Source organism: Canis lupus, chromosome 35 (genome assembly GCF_003254725.2).
Source record: "Canis lupus dingo isolate Sandy chromosome 35, ASM325472v2, whole genome shotgun sequence".
In the NCBI taxonomy this organism is placed as follows: Eukaryota; Metazoa; Chordata; class Mammalia; order Carnivora; family Canidae; genus Canis; species Canis lupus.
The window spans coordinates 19,103,179-19,118,823 of NC_064277.1; the positions used below are offsets into that span (position 1 = coordinate 19,103,179).

Here is a 15,645-nt window from a genome sequence, read left to right on the forward strand (position 1 = left end):
GAACCAGGCAGGGCATAAAACAAGTACGTCTGGATAACATGTGCTTCTTCCCAGGCTTTATTTCCTTCTGTTTTATATTCGACATGACATGTCAGAAAAATATCTTGGAGCAGAATGTTTATATGTACATACCTTGGGTAGATTTGATTTGATGGGCCGTGTAGACATAATCAATCAATTGACAAATATTTCTGTAGACATTCCTTGGACGTATAAAACAAGGCCCTCATTCTCAAGAAAGATATCAAGCTTCCTGTGAGGGGTATCTCTGTAAGGATAACACAGGCCTACCCTCTCCCTGCAGTCATCTGAAAGGAGAAGGAAGGAGTTTAAAAGTGACTGGCAAGTTATCTCTTCTTGTAGTCCACAGCCAAAATGATGACTACCTCATCGTGAACACCTTCACGTTGTTTTCTGCGTGTGTGTGTGTGTGTGTGTGTGTGTGTGTGTTGCAAGAACAGAACTGGTGGGGTGGGTACCTAAAGGGATAAACTTTTAACTGATCCTGGTGGATAACTTACCAGCTTTGGGCAGGATGAAAAAGGTTAGCTCTAGATAAAACCAACTAAAGGGAAGGTGGTCCTCTGAGTTCTTTTCTCCTTTGTTCTTCTCGCTCCTTCTCAGCTGGGCTTGCTCATTAGCACCAACTCTCATCTTTCTGCTCCTAGAACACTGTTACTCAAGGCTACACCATGTGTCCTGCCTCCTCACTAGGGTATGAAGGTAGTATTTGTACCCACCCCCACTTCCATTCATCAATAGGGTGACTCCAAGTGCTCCTTGGCAGGTGGATCTTCATTCTTACTTGCTCCAGAACATCACTCCTAAAGCTGGTTCACCCAAGGGAGAAGAAGGCCTTCCCAGATAGCAAAGGACCACTGTCCAAGTAAGAATGTTGTCCAGGTAAGACTGTCATCCATCTAAGGACATGATCCACATATGAGCATCATCCATATAAGGAGCCCACCGGTCTTTCCAACAACCCTCCATGCTCTTGGTGCTTTCTCCACCACCAAATTGAGTCTCTCCGATCCAGATTCTTTGACATTGCTGGTAACTTTTAGCAGATCATGTAAATTATTCCATACTAACCACCCAATGGACAAGAGCCGTGGAGAATCTAAACACTCATCTTTTGCTTCTCTCAGGTGTCTGAATTATTGCAATCTCTAAAGACAATCCCCCCACCTTTGTTCTCTAGACCAACGAAATGACTCTAAGGGAAAGAATTTTAAATCAGGTAGTAAGGATGGAAAATATATTAAAACTAGAAGGACCTTCACCTCATATTATTACATACAGGTCATCACCAGCACAAAATTAGCTCAATGGAAAAAATTCAGTGACCTTCTCGGAAGCCCTCTTTTGCAAGCAGAGAAAAAAAAAATTAATATATACTTCAAGTAGCATTCATGTTTTATAAATTTTCTGCTGTATTTTAAGTTGAAAAGGCTCTCATACAACAATAACGTGTATTTCTTTATGTTTCCAACAAAATAACCTCAGAGTTAAAAAAATTATAATAAGATATTGAGGAAAATAACCTCAGGGATTAAATATTGACTGTTTGCTCTCGAGACAAGAGCACATTATTTTTCTTTGACCTCTTATATCTTCATTGAGTAACTGAAAGATAAAAATCATATTTCTGGCATTTTACGAGCTTTTGTTTTGTTTTGAGCAACTTAAGATATAAACAGAAAATGTCATCCTGACCAAAAGAATATGATCACTTTTTATGAATAAGTTGTTAGCAAGGGCTTTCACCTCTGTTACGTAGAATTTACCTGGTGTACTGGTATCTAGGGCTGCTGGAACTGCAGCCTAAAAACAATTGAAATTCAAATTGTCTCATAGTTCTGGAGGATGAAGACTGAAATCAAGATGTTGGGACCATGCTCTTTCTTAAAATTATAGGGAAATCTTACATTGTCTCTTCCACCTTCCGGCAGTCTGCTGGCAATCTTCAGCACTCCTTGGCTTGTAGCTACACACTCCAATCTTTGCTTTCATCCTCAGATGACATTTTCCTTGTGTCTCTGTGTCTTCATGTGGCCATCCTCTTAAAAGGACACCACTCATTATTAAATGGGCTCACTCTACTCCCGTATGACCTCATTTAACTACTTATATCTGCAATGACCCTATTTCCAAATGGAGTCATATTCAGACATGTTAGGGGTTAGAACTTCAATGTATCTTTTATAGGGGGACATACTTCAACCCATAACATTTGGGATTTGCAATTTTATTTGAGAGTGACTTGGAAACCAGGTATTGCTCTCTGGAGAAGCTGGTTACTCAGGTTAAACCTGGGTTCTACTTTCACAGCTGTGTCTATAGGCCACAGGGATCCCCTTTACAGTGTCATGGGTTGTAGAAGAATCACTGAATCAAGACTATGAACATCTGAGTCAGAAATTCAGCTTTGTCATCTAGCACATATGACACTTTGCGTTTGACATTATAAATCCGTCATCCTCTGTGTTAGAGAGGGTAAAAATACCTATGTTCTTCAGAAGGTTAAAAACCTCTATGTATTACAGAGGATAGAAGCACCTCTCCTTGCTGTTGATTGTGAATATATATGTATGCTTTAAATTTTAAACAAGTATGTCTCCATATATTACTTGTAAATTTAAAATATATTAATGTAAAAGTATAAGGCTTTAGAATCTGTAAAGCACAATTAAGATATTTTTATATTTGATAAATCATACCCCTTGTCTTAAAAGTATTAATATTCCTTCCAAAGCACCTACCATTCACCTTAGATTTCACTTGTACAAATAAATGGCACTTGAGGCAATTGTACATAGCACAGCAGCAGTTTCACATCGGACCTCTTTCTTTTCTTCCTCTTGGCTTCCACTTTTTGCATTTGCTCTTCTTTTACTTTTCCTGTTTGTTTGCCTTAGCACTTGTTCTCTACCCAAGGGCATTCCAAAGAGCACACAGGGTGCTCTAATGCACCTGTTCACCCCTGACATCAGGTTCTATGTATGTGTGTGTGTGTGTGTGTGTGTGTGTGTGTGTGTGTGCACATGTACCATACAAGAACAGAACTAGTGAGTACCCAGAGGGGTAAACTTTCACTTTTCCTCATGGATATCCCTCCAGTTTGGAACAGGATGAAAGTAAGGTCAACTGTAGGCATTACTAGATTAAGGGAAAGGTGGCCCTATTAAAAGCAAAGATGTAAAAAAGACTTACCGGACAGGCTTGGATCACATTCCCGCCCCCAGAGTAGGGGTAAAAGGGCTCAGCTTCAACTAAATCACATGGTCCCTGGCAGTAGGGAATAGGGGTCAGCAAGCAAAAGCAGCAGATGCTTTCTGTATATCAAGTGTGTCACAACCATGTAAATCCATATATATCTATTTCTCCAGTAAACATTTACTAAGCAAGTACAGTGTACTAACTACCAAAAGACAAAGTTAACGGAAGAAAAAATATCCACTCTCAAAATGTTCACAGTTGGAAGAGAAAAAAGAAAGAAAATAAGAAATCAATAGATTATCATTTTAAGTCACATGCTAGGAAAAGAGGTGACACTTAACCTGCCTGGGTTGTCTGGTCTCATTCACTATAATGTTTCACGTGATTAGAGGTTGGCCAACTTCTTCTGTGAAGGGCCAGATAAATATTTTCAACTTTGTGGATTAAATTATGTTGCAACTACTCAGCTCTGCCCTTGGAACCCGAAAGAAGCCATAGACAATATGTAAATAGATGGGCTTGTCTATGCTCTAATAAAACTTTATTAACAAAAACCAAGCTTTGAATTCCATTTTTCATGTGTCATGGGATATATTCTTCTTATAATTTTTTTCAACCATTCAAAAATATAAAAAGTTAAAAATCATTCTTTGCTTGCAGGGTGTATAAAAACAGACTATGGCCAGATTTGAGATGAAGCCATGGTTCGCTGACCCAGATTATCGCCCTAGTGCTGTCTCCAATACATTCCCCATACTGTAGCCAGAAGAGTCCTTCTTAGATCAGATCTTATCATGTCACACATTGTCTCAATGACTTCTCATTGCCCTCAGGATGAACTCCAAATGTCTTGATACTGGCTTATAAGGTCTTCCACAATCCCCTGCTGGACTACCTCTGTTTCCATCAAGAAGCCATGCATTCATGTTCTCTGCTCCCATTCTATATATCCTAAATAATTCCTCCTCATTCCTCTATTACCTCCTCCACAAAGTTTTCCTTAAATTCACTTCCCCTAAGCCCAGGTGAGGTGTCCTTCTGCAGTGTTTTGATAGCACCATGCATTGCCTCACATCACAGACTTATTATGTATTATTATTATATATAATTTTAACCATATCATTATTATTATTCCCTATTTGCTAGCCTCTATCTTCAAGCCTTGAAGAAAACACCTTTAAGTCTATCTGTTTCTCACTTACAGCCACAGTTTCTAAATTGGAGTCTGGCACAAAGTAGATGCTGGACAAACATTTATTGAAGGAAAAATCCTGGATCTGAGGAAGCGAGGCAGAGGAGGTGTTCCCTGAGCTAAGTCTTACAAAATGAATAACAGTGTATAATTTTGACAGAAAGGGATAGGCATTTCCAAGCAGCTGTAGCTGTTATGGAAGTGGGAGAGAGCATTTGAGGAACTCCAGGTAGTATGGTATGGCTGGAGTGCTTGGTGCGAAAATAATGTGAAGTGAGACTAGAGAGAGAACCTGAGAACTTGTATGCTAAGATAAGAAATTCAGTCTTGGGCAGCCCCGGTGGCTCAGTGATTTAGCACTGCCTTCAGCCCAGGGTGTGATCCTGGAGTCCTGGGATCAAGTCCCACATCGGGCTCCCTGCATGGAGCCTGCTTCTCCCTCTGCCTGTGTCTCTCTCTCCCTCTCTCCTCTCTGTGTATTCTTATGAATAAATAAATAAAATCTTTAAAAAAAAGAAATTGTCTTACTTAATTCCTCAGGTAATGGGGAGCCTTGGAAAGACAAAGTTTTTTGGATTGACCTTTTAGAAACTTCACTTAGATCTCATTGCCCATGTAGATAGTCCAGATCCAATTAAAGTGTCTGAGATAAAGTAGACAAGATCATCTTGGCAGTAGAATTGACTGGAATTTGATGCCAATTTCACATTAGGAAATAAATTTGTAGTCTGCAGCAAGAGTTCACAAAAGAAGTAAAGACCACACGAATTAAGGATAGGTTAGTGGAAACACAGAGGAAGTTTCATACTTGAAAATCAGAAAAAATGGCCAGATTGGAAATAGAGGATTAGGAAAAGCCACAGCCTGTAAGTACATGCTATCTGACTCACTAGCCTATGCATGGCTATTTAAATTTGAATTTAGGGGAATCTGGGTGGCTCAGCTGGTTAAGCGCCTGACTCTTGACTCAGGTCTTGATCTCAGGGTTGTGAGTTCAAGCTCCACTTTAAGCTCTACTTCAAAAATAACAATAATAAGTAAAAATAAATAAAAAATAAAAATAAATTTGAATTTAAGTTAATAAAGTGAGTGAAAGAGTTCAAAAGTTAATTTCCAGCTATAAAACAAACAAGTCATGGGGATGCAATGTACAGCACACTGACTGTAATGAACAATACTGTGTTGCAGAACAAATAAATAAATCTTAAAAAGCCAATTAATTCATCACAGTAGCTACACTTCATGTGACCATTAGCCACATGTAGCTAATGGCTATATATCTGGCAGTACAGAATTACAGAAATTTCCAGCATTGCAGAAGGTTCTTTTTTTAAAAGATTTTATTCATTTATTCATGAGAGACACAGAGAGAGAGGCAGAGGGAGAAGCAGGCTCCTCGCAGGGAGCCTGATGCCCGACTCGATCCTCAGACCTGGGACCACGCCCCCAGCCAAAGGCAGAGGCTCAACTGCTGAGCCATCCAGGCGTCCCTGCAGAAGGTTCTATTGGACAACACCATCTAGTCTGAAGCTGAAATTACAGTTAAAGTCAAGACTGTCCAGGAAGCCCCCCAAAGAGTTAAACATAGAATGACCATAGGACTCAGAAATTCCACTACTAGGTATGTACCCCAAAGAACTGAAAACAGGGACCTGTACAGATATTTGTAGACTAACATCATGGCAACATTATTTAACATATCTAAAAGGTGGAAGCCACCCAAGAGTCTACTTGGATCGATGATAAAGATCCACTTGGATAGATGATTGGATAAACAAAATGTGGTATATACATCGAATGGAATATTACTTGGCCTATGAAAAGGAATGAAATTTTGATATCTCTTACAACACGGATGGGCTTTGAAAACATTGTGCTAAGTGAAATAAGCCACACAAAGGACAAATATTATATAATTCCACTTATATGGGGTACCTAGAGTAATCAAATTCACAAAGACTGGTGATTACCAGGGACTAGGGGATTTGGAGGGTGGGCAGGTATTATTTAACGGGTACAGAACTTCTGTTGGGGATAATTTAAAAGTTTTGGGTATAGATAGTGGCAACGGTTACAAAACATTGTATGTATTTGATGGCACTGAACTGTACACTTACAAGTGGTTAAAACAATAATTATTATGTTGTGCATATTTTACTATAATAATTATAAAAAATTATTGTCCAGAGAAAATATATTGAACAGGAGGAAGAGAAGGTTGAAGAAATTTTTGAGAGAATAAAGTAGAAAAGGAAGCCATCAAGGAATTCTGGAAAGTCAGGAGGGTACAATGGGAAACTAGAGGAATGCTGTCAAAAAAAACCAAGGTGGAGGAGAAAAAGTCATTACCCACAGACCCATTTGTGATGTGCTGCCAACAACGCTCCCTATTTAAAACCCACAAGAAAGAGGTACAACCGGACTACCAAGTGTGGAAAGGTAGCTTGTGTTCTTCTGCTTCCTCCTATTCTAGATCCATTGGAGTCACTGCCTAAGCAAAAGTAAGTAACTCGACTCTAGTTCTCTTCCTCAGTTTGCTTTTTCAAGTTCTATCTGATAACCTGGCAAGTAAACAGCTCATAATTTTCCTTCCCCTCCATGCTTATGGAAATGTGTGGCTGTAAGGCATTATTTTCATGACAGCCCAATGTGGTGGATTCAAAATCAATTTGATTAAAAGGCAAGGTAAGGATATTTACCCAAAGAATAACAAATAAATCTAGTTCAAAGTGACACATGCACCCCTGTTTACAGCAGCATTTATAACATAACAATAGCCAAACTATGGAAGCAGCCCAAGTAGTCCACTGATATATGAATGGATAAAAAGGATGTGGTATAGGGGCGTCTGGGTGGCTCTGTCAGTTTAGCGTCCAGCTCTTGATTTTGACTTAGGTCATGATCTCAGGGCTGAGAGATGGAGCCGGTGTCGGGCTCCACTCTCAGCAGAGAGTCGGCTTCTCTCCCTCTGTCTTTCCCCGTGCTCATCCCCTCTCTCACTCTCTCTCAAAAATAAATAAATAAATCCTTTGATGTGGTACATATATAAGTGGAATATTATTCGGCCATAAAAAAGAATGAAATTTTGCCTTTTGTAACAACTCGGATGAATTTAGAGAATATAATGCTAAGCAAAGTTGGTCAGAGAAAGACAAATACCCTCTGATTTCACCCTGATGTGGAATTTAAGAAACAAAACACATGAGCAAAGAGGAAATAAAGAGAGAGACAAATCAAGTAACACTCTTAATCATAGAGAACAGACTGGTGGTTACCAGAGGGGAGGGGGATGGGTGAAATAGCCGATGGGGATTGTTGAATCACTATATTGTACACCTGAAACTAATATAACACTGTATGTTAACTAAAATTAAAACATGAATATTAAAACAAATTTAAAAACAAAAAAGGAAAAGTAAATCCAAAGGTGGTGAGGAGCAGCACTATTCTTCAATCTCTCCCTACCTCTGCATGAAAATAGAAAGGACACCTAGATAGGAAAACCAGAAACCCACGAGGCAATATTTCTGACAAAATTTGGTGACAGAGTAACTCCACGAGTCCCAAAATACAAATGAGAGGGAACAGCCCAACTGCTGAAACAGCTGCCATAAGATATCGGCACCTGTGTCTGAGAAAGAAGGAAAAAACCCAGTAGCGCCTGTTGGACCTATGAACAGGAGAACTGCCAAAGAGCCAGCAGAGCTTCACAGGGCTGTGAGCAGGGTGATGTGGGAATGGCAGCTGAAACCGTGGGACGTTCTACCCTCCAAAAGCAGGTGAGAGCAAGGACAGTGGTAGGATGGTCTGCAGGGTCGGAAACAATCTAGCCTCTGCCTCTCAAAACCCTCGGGGCTCCGTTTTAAGAAGGGGAGACACCAAGCAGGAAGTGCTGGGAGGGAATCAAAACCGACCAGGACAGTCAGTTGAGAATTCAACTCTTAATTTTGGCTCAGATCATGATCTCAGGGTTGTGAGATCAAGCCCCAAGTCAGGCTCTACACAGGGCATGGAGACTAAACATTCTCTCTCTCTCTCCCTCTCCCACTCTCACCCAGCTTGCCTGCTCTCTCTCTAAGCCAAAACCAAAACCAAAAACCAAAAACTGACAAGGAGAGGGACAAGGCAAGAGGAAATGGAAGGTCTACACTAAAGTAGGGGTGGAGGGGATGTAACAAGGAAACCTCAGAAAGTAAGCCTGCACCCTCATGACAACAATGTAAGATGGAGCTCCTGAAGACAGACAAGATTATCTGAACCCTCCTCACTCTTCAAGTCCAAGAAGACAAATTTCACATGCAGAAAAGTATTGACAACAAATACCGTGGGAAAAAGAAAATAAGGAGCATGAATGATTGCCAAGATCACAGGACAAGGGACAGAATGGCATTGTATGCCTCAGATTTGCCAAAGGAACCAAACTTGAGTCTGGTCCATACTGTGCGTCCAGCTGCAAAATCTGCAGGAAATGCAGAAGACAGAGCAACAGGGTCAAGTGCACCACAGTGTGCATTCTGCTAAATTTAGGCCATGAGGTTCAATGCCCCAAATTCTTTGAATGAGTTCCTGGAGCTGCTATAATGAGTGGTCACAAACAAGGTAGCTTAAAACAACAGAAATTTATTCTCTCCCAGTTCTGGAGGCCAGAAGTCTGAAATCAAGATGGCAGTAGGGATGTTTCCTCCATGGAGCTGCTCCATGTCTGTCTCGCAGCTTCTGGTAACTGGCAATCCTTGGTGTGCCTTGGCTTGTGGACACAACACTTCATTCTCCGCCTCTGCTCTCATACCTCCTCTACATTTTCTTCTCTTCTGTTGTAAAAATAACTGATATTAGATTTAGGACTCATCCTAATCCAAGGTCATTGCATCTTGAGGTCCTTAACCTTAATTATTCTGCAAAGACCATTTTTCTAAATAAGGTCAAAGTCAAAATCAAAGTTTTAATGGGCATATCTTGTGGGGGCAGCCACCATTCAACCTACTATACACGTCGAGATAAATCGTGAGGAAAATAAAAGGATAGAACAGGAACTATAGATTAAAAGAAACTTAAAAGGCATATCAATATTTTTTAAATGGGCAAGATGAAACTATAGTTTATAAAGATGCATATTTAGGTCATGATACTTTAAAAAAATACAGAGAAGAGAAGACTAAAAATATGAGGCTAATGGTTACTTTTGGTGGGAGGCAGGGGGCTGTGATCAGGATGGAGCATACAAGAAAGGGACTTCCAGTCAATGTCATAGTTGCCTAAGAAGCCAATTTATAGGGCAGAGATTGCTAGATCACGGATGGATGCTCGTGGATGTTTCTCGAAGTGTGTTCTGCAGACGGCCTGCATCACAATTACTCTGTTTATAATAAGGCACATTCCTGGACTCTAATCAGAGATACAGATTCAGTAGATGTGATTGAGAGCTATGCTCTATGCCAGAAGTTCATCCCAGACTTATTTAAAAAATGCAGGAGCTTTAGGGGTGTCTGGGGGGCACAGTCCATTAAGCATCTCATCTCAGGTTATGACCTCCTGGTTGTTGGACAGAGACTGCAGTCGGGCTCTACACTCAGTGCAGTCTGCTTCTGATTCTTTCTCCCTCTCCCTCTGCCCCTTCCCACTCTCTCTCTGTCTCTCAAATGAATAAATAAAATCTTAAAAATAAATAAATAAATAAATAAATAAATAAATAAATAAATAAATAAATAAATACACAAGACCTCTATTCACACAGTATCTTCCTGGACAAAGACCTGAAGGCAAGAAACTCTATACTGGTATCTAAACCATAATCTATAATAACTAGAATGGTCAAGTTTCTAGAATAAGCACCTAGAAATTTTGTTTGTAGTGTGTGATGTGGTAATGGCTTAAGGACATGATCTTCCTAACCAGAAAGATAAAACAGAGAATGTTACTTCTCTATGGGCAACTAACTGAATTGCACTACAGACGCCTTAAACTCTTAAACGAGTCTTCTCCAGGCCCTAAAACTTTAAAGCTATGTACTCAAAGTCCAATGTGGCAACCAGATTTGACTGAAATGAAATTAGAGGCACAATTTAAACATTAGCTGTTTCAAAGACTTTCTGGGCTTACGAGCAGTTTCTTCAGCTTCCCGAACCTATGATTCTTTTTTTTTTTTTTTTTTTTGTCTCATGATTTAATATTGAATTGCCACAAAACTGTTGAGCAGTATTGTTTCTTGGGAATTACTTATATATCGATCTTATGGGTGTTGGCAAAATTGTATTTTGAAATTGAAAACGAAGACTTTTAGGGAAGATTATAACATCCAGCTTCATATATGTATTACATATGTGTGCGTGAGTGTGTGTGTACGTGAGTGAACAGGAATTCAGAGCTTGTTATGTTAACTGGCAGGATGAGAAGGGGCAAGAGGATGAGAAACAAGAGAATCAAGGCATTTAGGCACAGGAGTGGCAAACTCCAGCTGTAGCTAGAATAGAAAGTAATGGGAAGAAATCCAAAGTCACACAGCTGACTCCAGCTCTCAATATCTAGTGCTGGAAGAAATTACCTGGAGGGACTTGTTATATAAGATTCTTGGGCCCTGCCTCAAAGGATCCCGACTCATTAAATGGTTTGGGGAGAGCTCAGGAATCTGCATTTTTACGAACTTCTTAGGCAAGTCTGCAACAAGTCATACTTTGAAAAGTCCTCCACAGGGGCTCTGGCACAGGCTGACAATTAGTGTCACTGGTGTCCGGCAAGGAATAGTATCTTGGCAGCAGTACAAGACAAGGTGAGTAGCAGTTAAGAGGTGTGAGATTCGGGTAGGCAGGCTAGCAGACCGAATTCACTCCCCAGGGCTGCCATAATAAATTGCCACAAACTGGGTAGCTCAAAACAACAGAAATTTATTCTATCACAGTGTAGAGGCCAGAAGTCCAAAACCTAGGTGTTGGCAGTGCTCTGTTTCCTCCAGAGTAAAGCCTATGGAAGATTCTACTCCTTGTCTCTTATGGCTTCTGGTGGCTGTTGGCATTTCTTGACTTTCGGCTGCTCATTCCAACCTCTGCCTCCATCCTCACAAAGCCTCTCCTCCTCTGTGTCCTTCCTTTGGGTGTCTTCTATAAGGATACTCGTCCTTAGATTTAAGGCTCACCCAGGTAACTCTAGGATGATCTTGAGATTCTCAACTTAATTACATCTGGAAAGATCCTTTTTCCAAATAAGTTCACAATATAGGTTTCTAGTGATAAGGATGAAGACATGTTTTTGAGGGGCCACCATTCAACCAATTACACAGGCCAATTTTAACAACTAGTTGCCTGGGCCGCTGTCAAAGCAAGATTTGAACGGGGGTGGTGATTGGCAAGGGCAGTGCCAGTCTAGTGTTAGATCAGTCTAACCTTCAAGGAAAGGTCAGGGAGGCTCAGACTTAGGAACCTGCCAGAAGCCATGAACAGATGAGGTAGGAGTGGGACGAGGAGCAGAGCTGACTTTATTACCCTGAATTTCTGAGTCAGGATTCTATAATCCCTACTAACCAGGTCATGACTGTGCTCCTACACTGGGACAAAGCTAAGCTGCCACAGCAAGTGGACATCCAGGGGTAATAGGAAGATTTGAGGCTGCGAGTCAGATTGGACTACACAGAGCTACAAAGTGCAATCACGCAAATAAATAGAATCATAAACAGCTACCACTTATTGAGCACCTGCTATGCTATCTGCCTGGCGCTTTACATTTATTATTGCCTCTTCTCATCATGACCTTGTAATATGGGCACTGCAATGTGAGTTCCCACTGGACATATGAGAAAACGGGCTTTTAAAGATTAAAGTTATATAACTAGTGAGTGGCTCCAAAAGCCCATTATCCTTCTCCTGAAACATGCTGCCTCTCCACAAATCAATCAATAGCCTACCTCAAATTTTAGCATCTTATTTCATGTCACTGCACATGTCAAAACATTTGTTTTCTACCAGGTACCGTACGTTAAAACTATAACGTGGCTAAAGGAGAATAAGTAGTTCAAAGCTTTCTAAACCAGATTCACAGGTGGGGATCTGGATTGTGAACACTTGCTCCTCTGTGACTGTCATATTTATCTCAATGTAATCACTTGTGGGGAGCTCTAGCGGGGATTTTTGTACACAGTTTCAAATCCTGGGCTTGTCTCTAATCTTAATAATGCAGGTCTGTCACCTCTCCCCCCCCCCGCCCCCCACAATCCTCACTACCACCATCACAAGCATGCTGCCAATGAAGTTCTATAGGTGGTGATGACCAAATAGTTAAAGTACTAGGTTTCTCAGTAGCGCCCAGGGTGGAAAACAGCATCGATAGAACAAGATCAAGGAAAGTGCTGATACATTATGCCTCTAGTCCAACAAGAATTGATGCCCTTTGAGTATCACCTAATCTGCCCTAAAGATAGTGTCAGATTTATGGTAGAGTGCCAATAAATGTGTGGGTACTAGGCCATGTGTCCTCAACCACCTTGCATGCAAGACCAGAACTTTCCTGAGCCTGGCGCAAGGTTTAACAGGACTTTTATCTCATCCTGTTTCAGACTAGGTAACAGGGCTGAAGCATTAACGAATCTGAGCCTCAGGCCTTTCATAATACTGGTCAGGCCTTTCATAATACTGACTATGTGAGTTTGGGGAAATTATTATTATCAATAACAACAGTAATAACGTTCTGCAGAAGGGCAAGAAGAATCGCAACCCTCATCAGCCCGTGAGCACCAGCTTAGCAGCTAGTGTGTACAATTCTCGGTGACTGGAATTGCGAGTGACACCTGACATGTATACATTTCCCCACATTCCTGCTTTTTCCTTTTTCTGTTCAGGCTCACAGAAGCAATCTTCACTTTTAAGACCCATGAACAGCTGCACCAGTACAGAAGTCAAGGGGGGCACCTGGGTGGCTCAGTGGTTGAGCATCTGCTTTGGCTCAGGTCGTGATCCCAGGGTCCTGGGATAGAATCCCACATGAGCTCCCCATAGGGAGCCTGCTTCTCCCTCTGCCTGTGTCTCTGCCTCTCTGTCTCTCTCATGAATAAATACAATCTTTTTAAAAAAAAAATACAGAAGTCAATTTCACAATCATTTAACAGACTTCTGGTGACAATTTCTAGTTTACTTTAAAAAAAAAAAAAAGCCGTTTAAAGGGTTTTGGAATGGATCTGGATCCTTGCGTTTGCTTTCAAGTCCGAGAACTTGGTAGGAAACCGAAATTGCAAAGCGCTGGTGCCTGGGCGTACGGCGCTTGCGGGGAGCAAGACGTCATCGTGGGAAGCGTGCACTTCTTGGGATTACTGCTTGGCTGATTAGAAACCCGCAGATCAGTCCTAGATGAGCCCTAATTAACTGCCCTGGGTGCTTCTGGGCCAGTGGTGGGCGGGGCGGGGCGGGGTGGGGGGAGTGGGGCTGTGGGGTGGGGTGGCTTGTCGGCTGGACTCAAACCAATACTCGCGGTAAGCTTTCGCTCCAAACGTTCCAGAGTTAATTTTTTACCTAAACGCAATCCTGGCTAATAATGAAGCTGCCAGGAATGATCTGGAACGCTAACTAAAGTGGTGCCCGCAATCACGACAGGCGAACCTTCTGCCCCCGCGATCCCGCCTGCCCACATGCTTCTGTCTATCAGCCTGGGCCTCGGGATCAGCTCTCGCCGCCGCATTGGTTGGATTTCAGGAAAAGAGAAACCCCACGATTTAAAGGGCTCAGTCCCACCTGCCAGGCATGGTCCGCACGGTCCAACTTGCCTTTGCAACATTATCTGGCAGAATCTCCAGCTGGTGTGCATCTATCACACTGACTGGCCAAAGGAAAGAGAGTTCCCGCAAGTGTCCCCTTGGTCACCTTGACAATTTCTAAAAGCGAAACTTGCGCTCGGGACTAGATGCGCACTGAGTCTGCGGGGCGCCGAGCGCCTGCCCAGGTCAGCAGCGCCCGCCCCGCGCGCGGGCGGGGACCGGGCGGGGCCCGGGCGGGGCCTGGACGAGGCGTGGTCTTCCGTGGGAGAGAAGGAAGGGCTTTGCCCCGCCTCCTAAAAAAAAAAAAAAAATCCTGCTCTCGCCCAGCCAATCAAGGAGGCCTATGCAAATGAAGCCCCTGTCGCCCCGGTAACCGTGATGCACGGTAGCCAATGGAAACCAGCAGGCCGCGGCCCCGCGCCGCGATTGGGCCGTAAGTCCGGAGCCAGCGGCCCAATGGGCTGCGGGAACGGTCCTCGGCGGGTTGGGGGGCGGGGATATGCAAATATGGTTTGAAAAGCCGGCGGGAAATCTGAGTTTCGCGGGAGGACCTTGGCGCGTAAACCGTATCCCTTCATTCATTGTCAGCAGCAGCTTCCTGGAGCCATTTTTCAGCTGCCGGCCGCAGCACCCGGGCTGCCGCCGCCGCCTCGCAATCCGTTGCATCGGCCGCCCCCGACGCCTCCATCCCCCCTCGGGGCCCGGTATCCGTGCGGCCGGGACCCTCCTCTCTCCAGAGCCCCGATTATTTTTGGCCCCCGGGGCCCGTGCGGTGCGGAAAAATAAAAAAGAAAAGAGAGAGAAGGGGCTCGGAGGCGCCGGGCGGGGAGGAGAGGAGGAGGAGAGACTTGGAAACTCCGACTGCAAATAATAAAAGAAATTGAAAACAAAACGTTAATATAGCATAGCAATAAAAAGAGCAGGAGCGAGAGATGAGAAAGGGGATCCAGCCCGCCCTGGAGCAGTACCTGGTGACCGCCGGGGGTGGGGAGGGGGCGGCTGTCGTCGCCGCCGCCGCTGCAGCCTCCATGGACAAAAGGGCACTGCTGGCCAGCCCCGGCCTCCCCGCCGCCGCCGCCGCCGCCGCCGCCCCGGGCGCGTACATCCAGATCCTCACCACGAACACTTCCACCACCTCCTGTTCCTCCTCCCTCCAAAGCGGCGCCGTCGCCGCCGGCCCCCTCCTCCCCAGCGCCCCCGGCGCGGAGCACACGGCCGGCAGCCTCCTCTACACCACGCCGCACGGACCCTCGGGCAGAGCCGGGCTGCAGCAGCCTCCAGCGCTGGGACGCGGCGGCGGCGGCGGCGGCGGCGGCCCTCCGGTAATGCCCTCCGCTCCCCGGCCCGGGCGGGAGGGGGGCTGGCGCCGCGCGGGGTGGTGGGGCCGCGCGCTCGGGCCTCGCCGGCCGCCCTGCGCCGCGCGCGGCCTCATTGTTGGGCTCGTGCGCCCCCCCGCCCCCCGCACCCCTGCGCCCGGGGTCGGGGGGCTCGGCCGGGCGCG

The 15,645-nt window shown here is 44.0% G+C and overlaps 1 protein-coding gene and 1 long non-coding RNA gene across 3 annotated transcripts in view; one reads left to right on the forward strand and one right to left on the reverse strand.

Moving 5' to 3' along the window:
- Window positions 1-9,011: 9,011 nt before the first annotated feature.
- LOC112657485 (uncharacterized) lies at window positions 9,012-14,674 on the reverse strand. The gene is made up of 2 exons (XR_003135056.3): window positions 14,122-14,674; window positions 9,012-9,222 (listed from the first exon to the last, which is right to left on the reverse strand). It is a non-coding gene; the product is annotated as an uncharacterized LOC112657485 (long non-coding RNA).
- Window positions 14,675-14,720: 46 nt separating this feature from the next.
- E2F3 (E2F transcription factor 3) overlaps window positions 14,721-15,645 on the forward strand; it is a 75,926-nt gene continuing 75,001 nt past the window's right edge. For both annotated transcript variants that reach the window (XM_049106014.1, XM_049106015.1), the window contains exon 1: window positions 14,721-15,466. In XM_049106014.1, coding sequence (XP_048961971.1) covers window positions 15,077-15,466 — 390 coding nt within the window. In that variant the 5' untranslated portion in view covers window positions 14,721-15,076. The remainder of the gene's footprint in view (window positions 15,467-15,645) is intronic.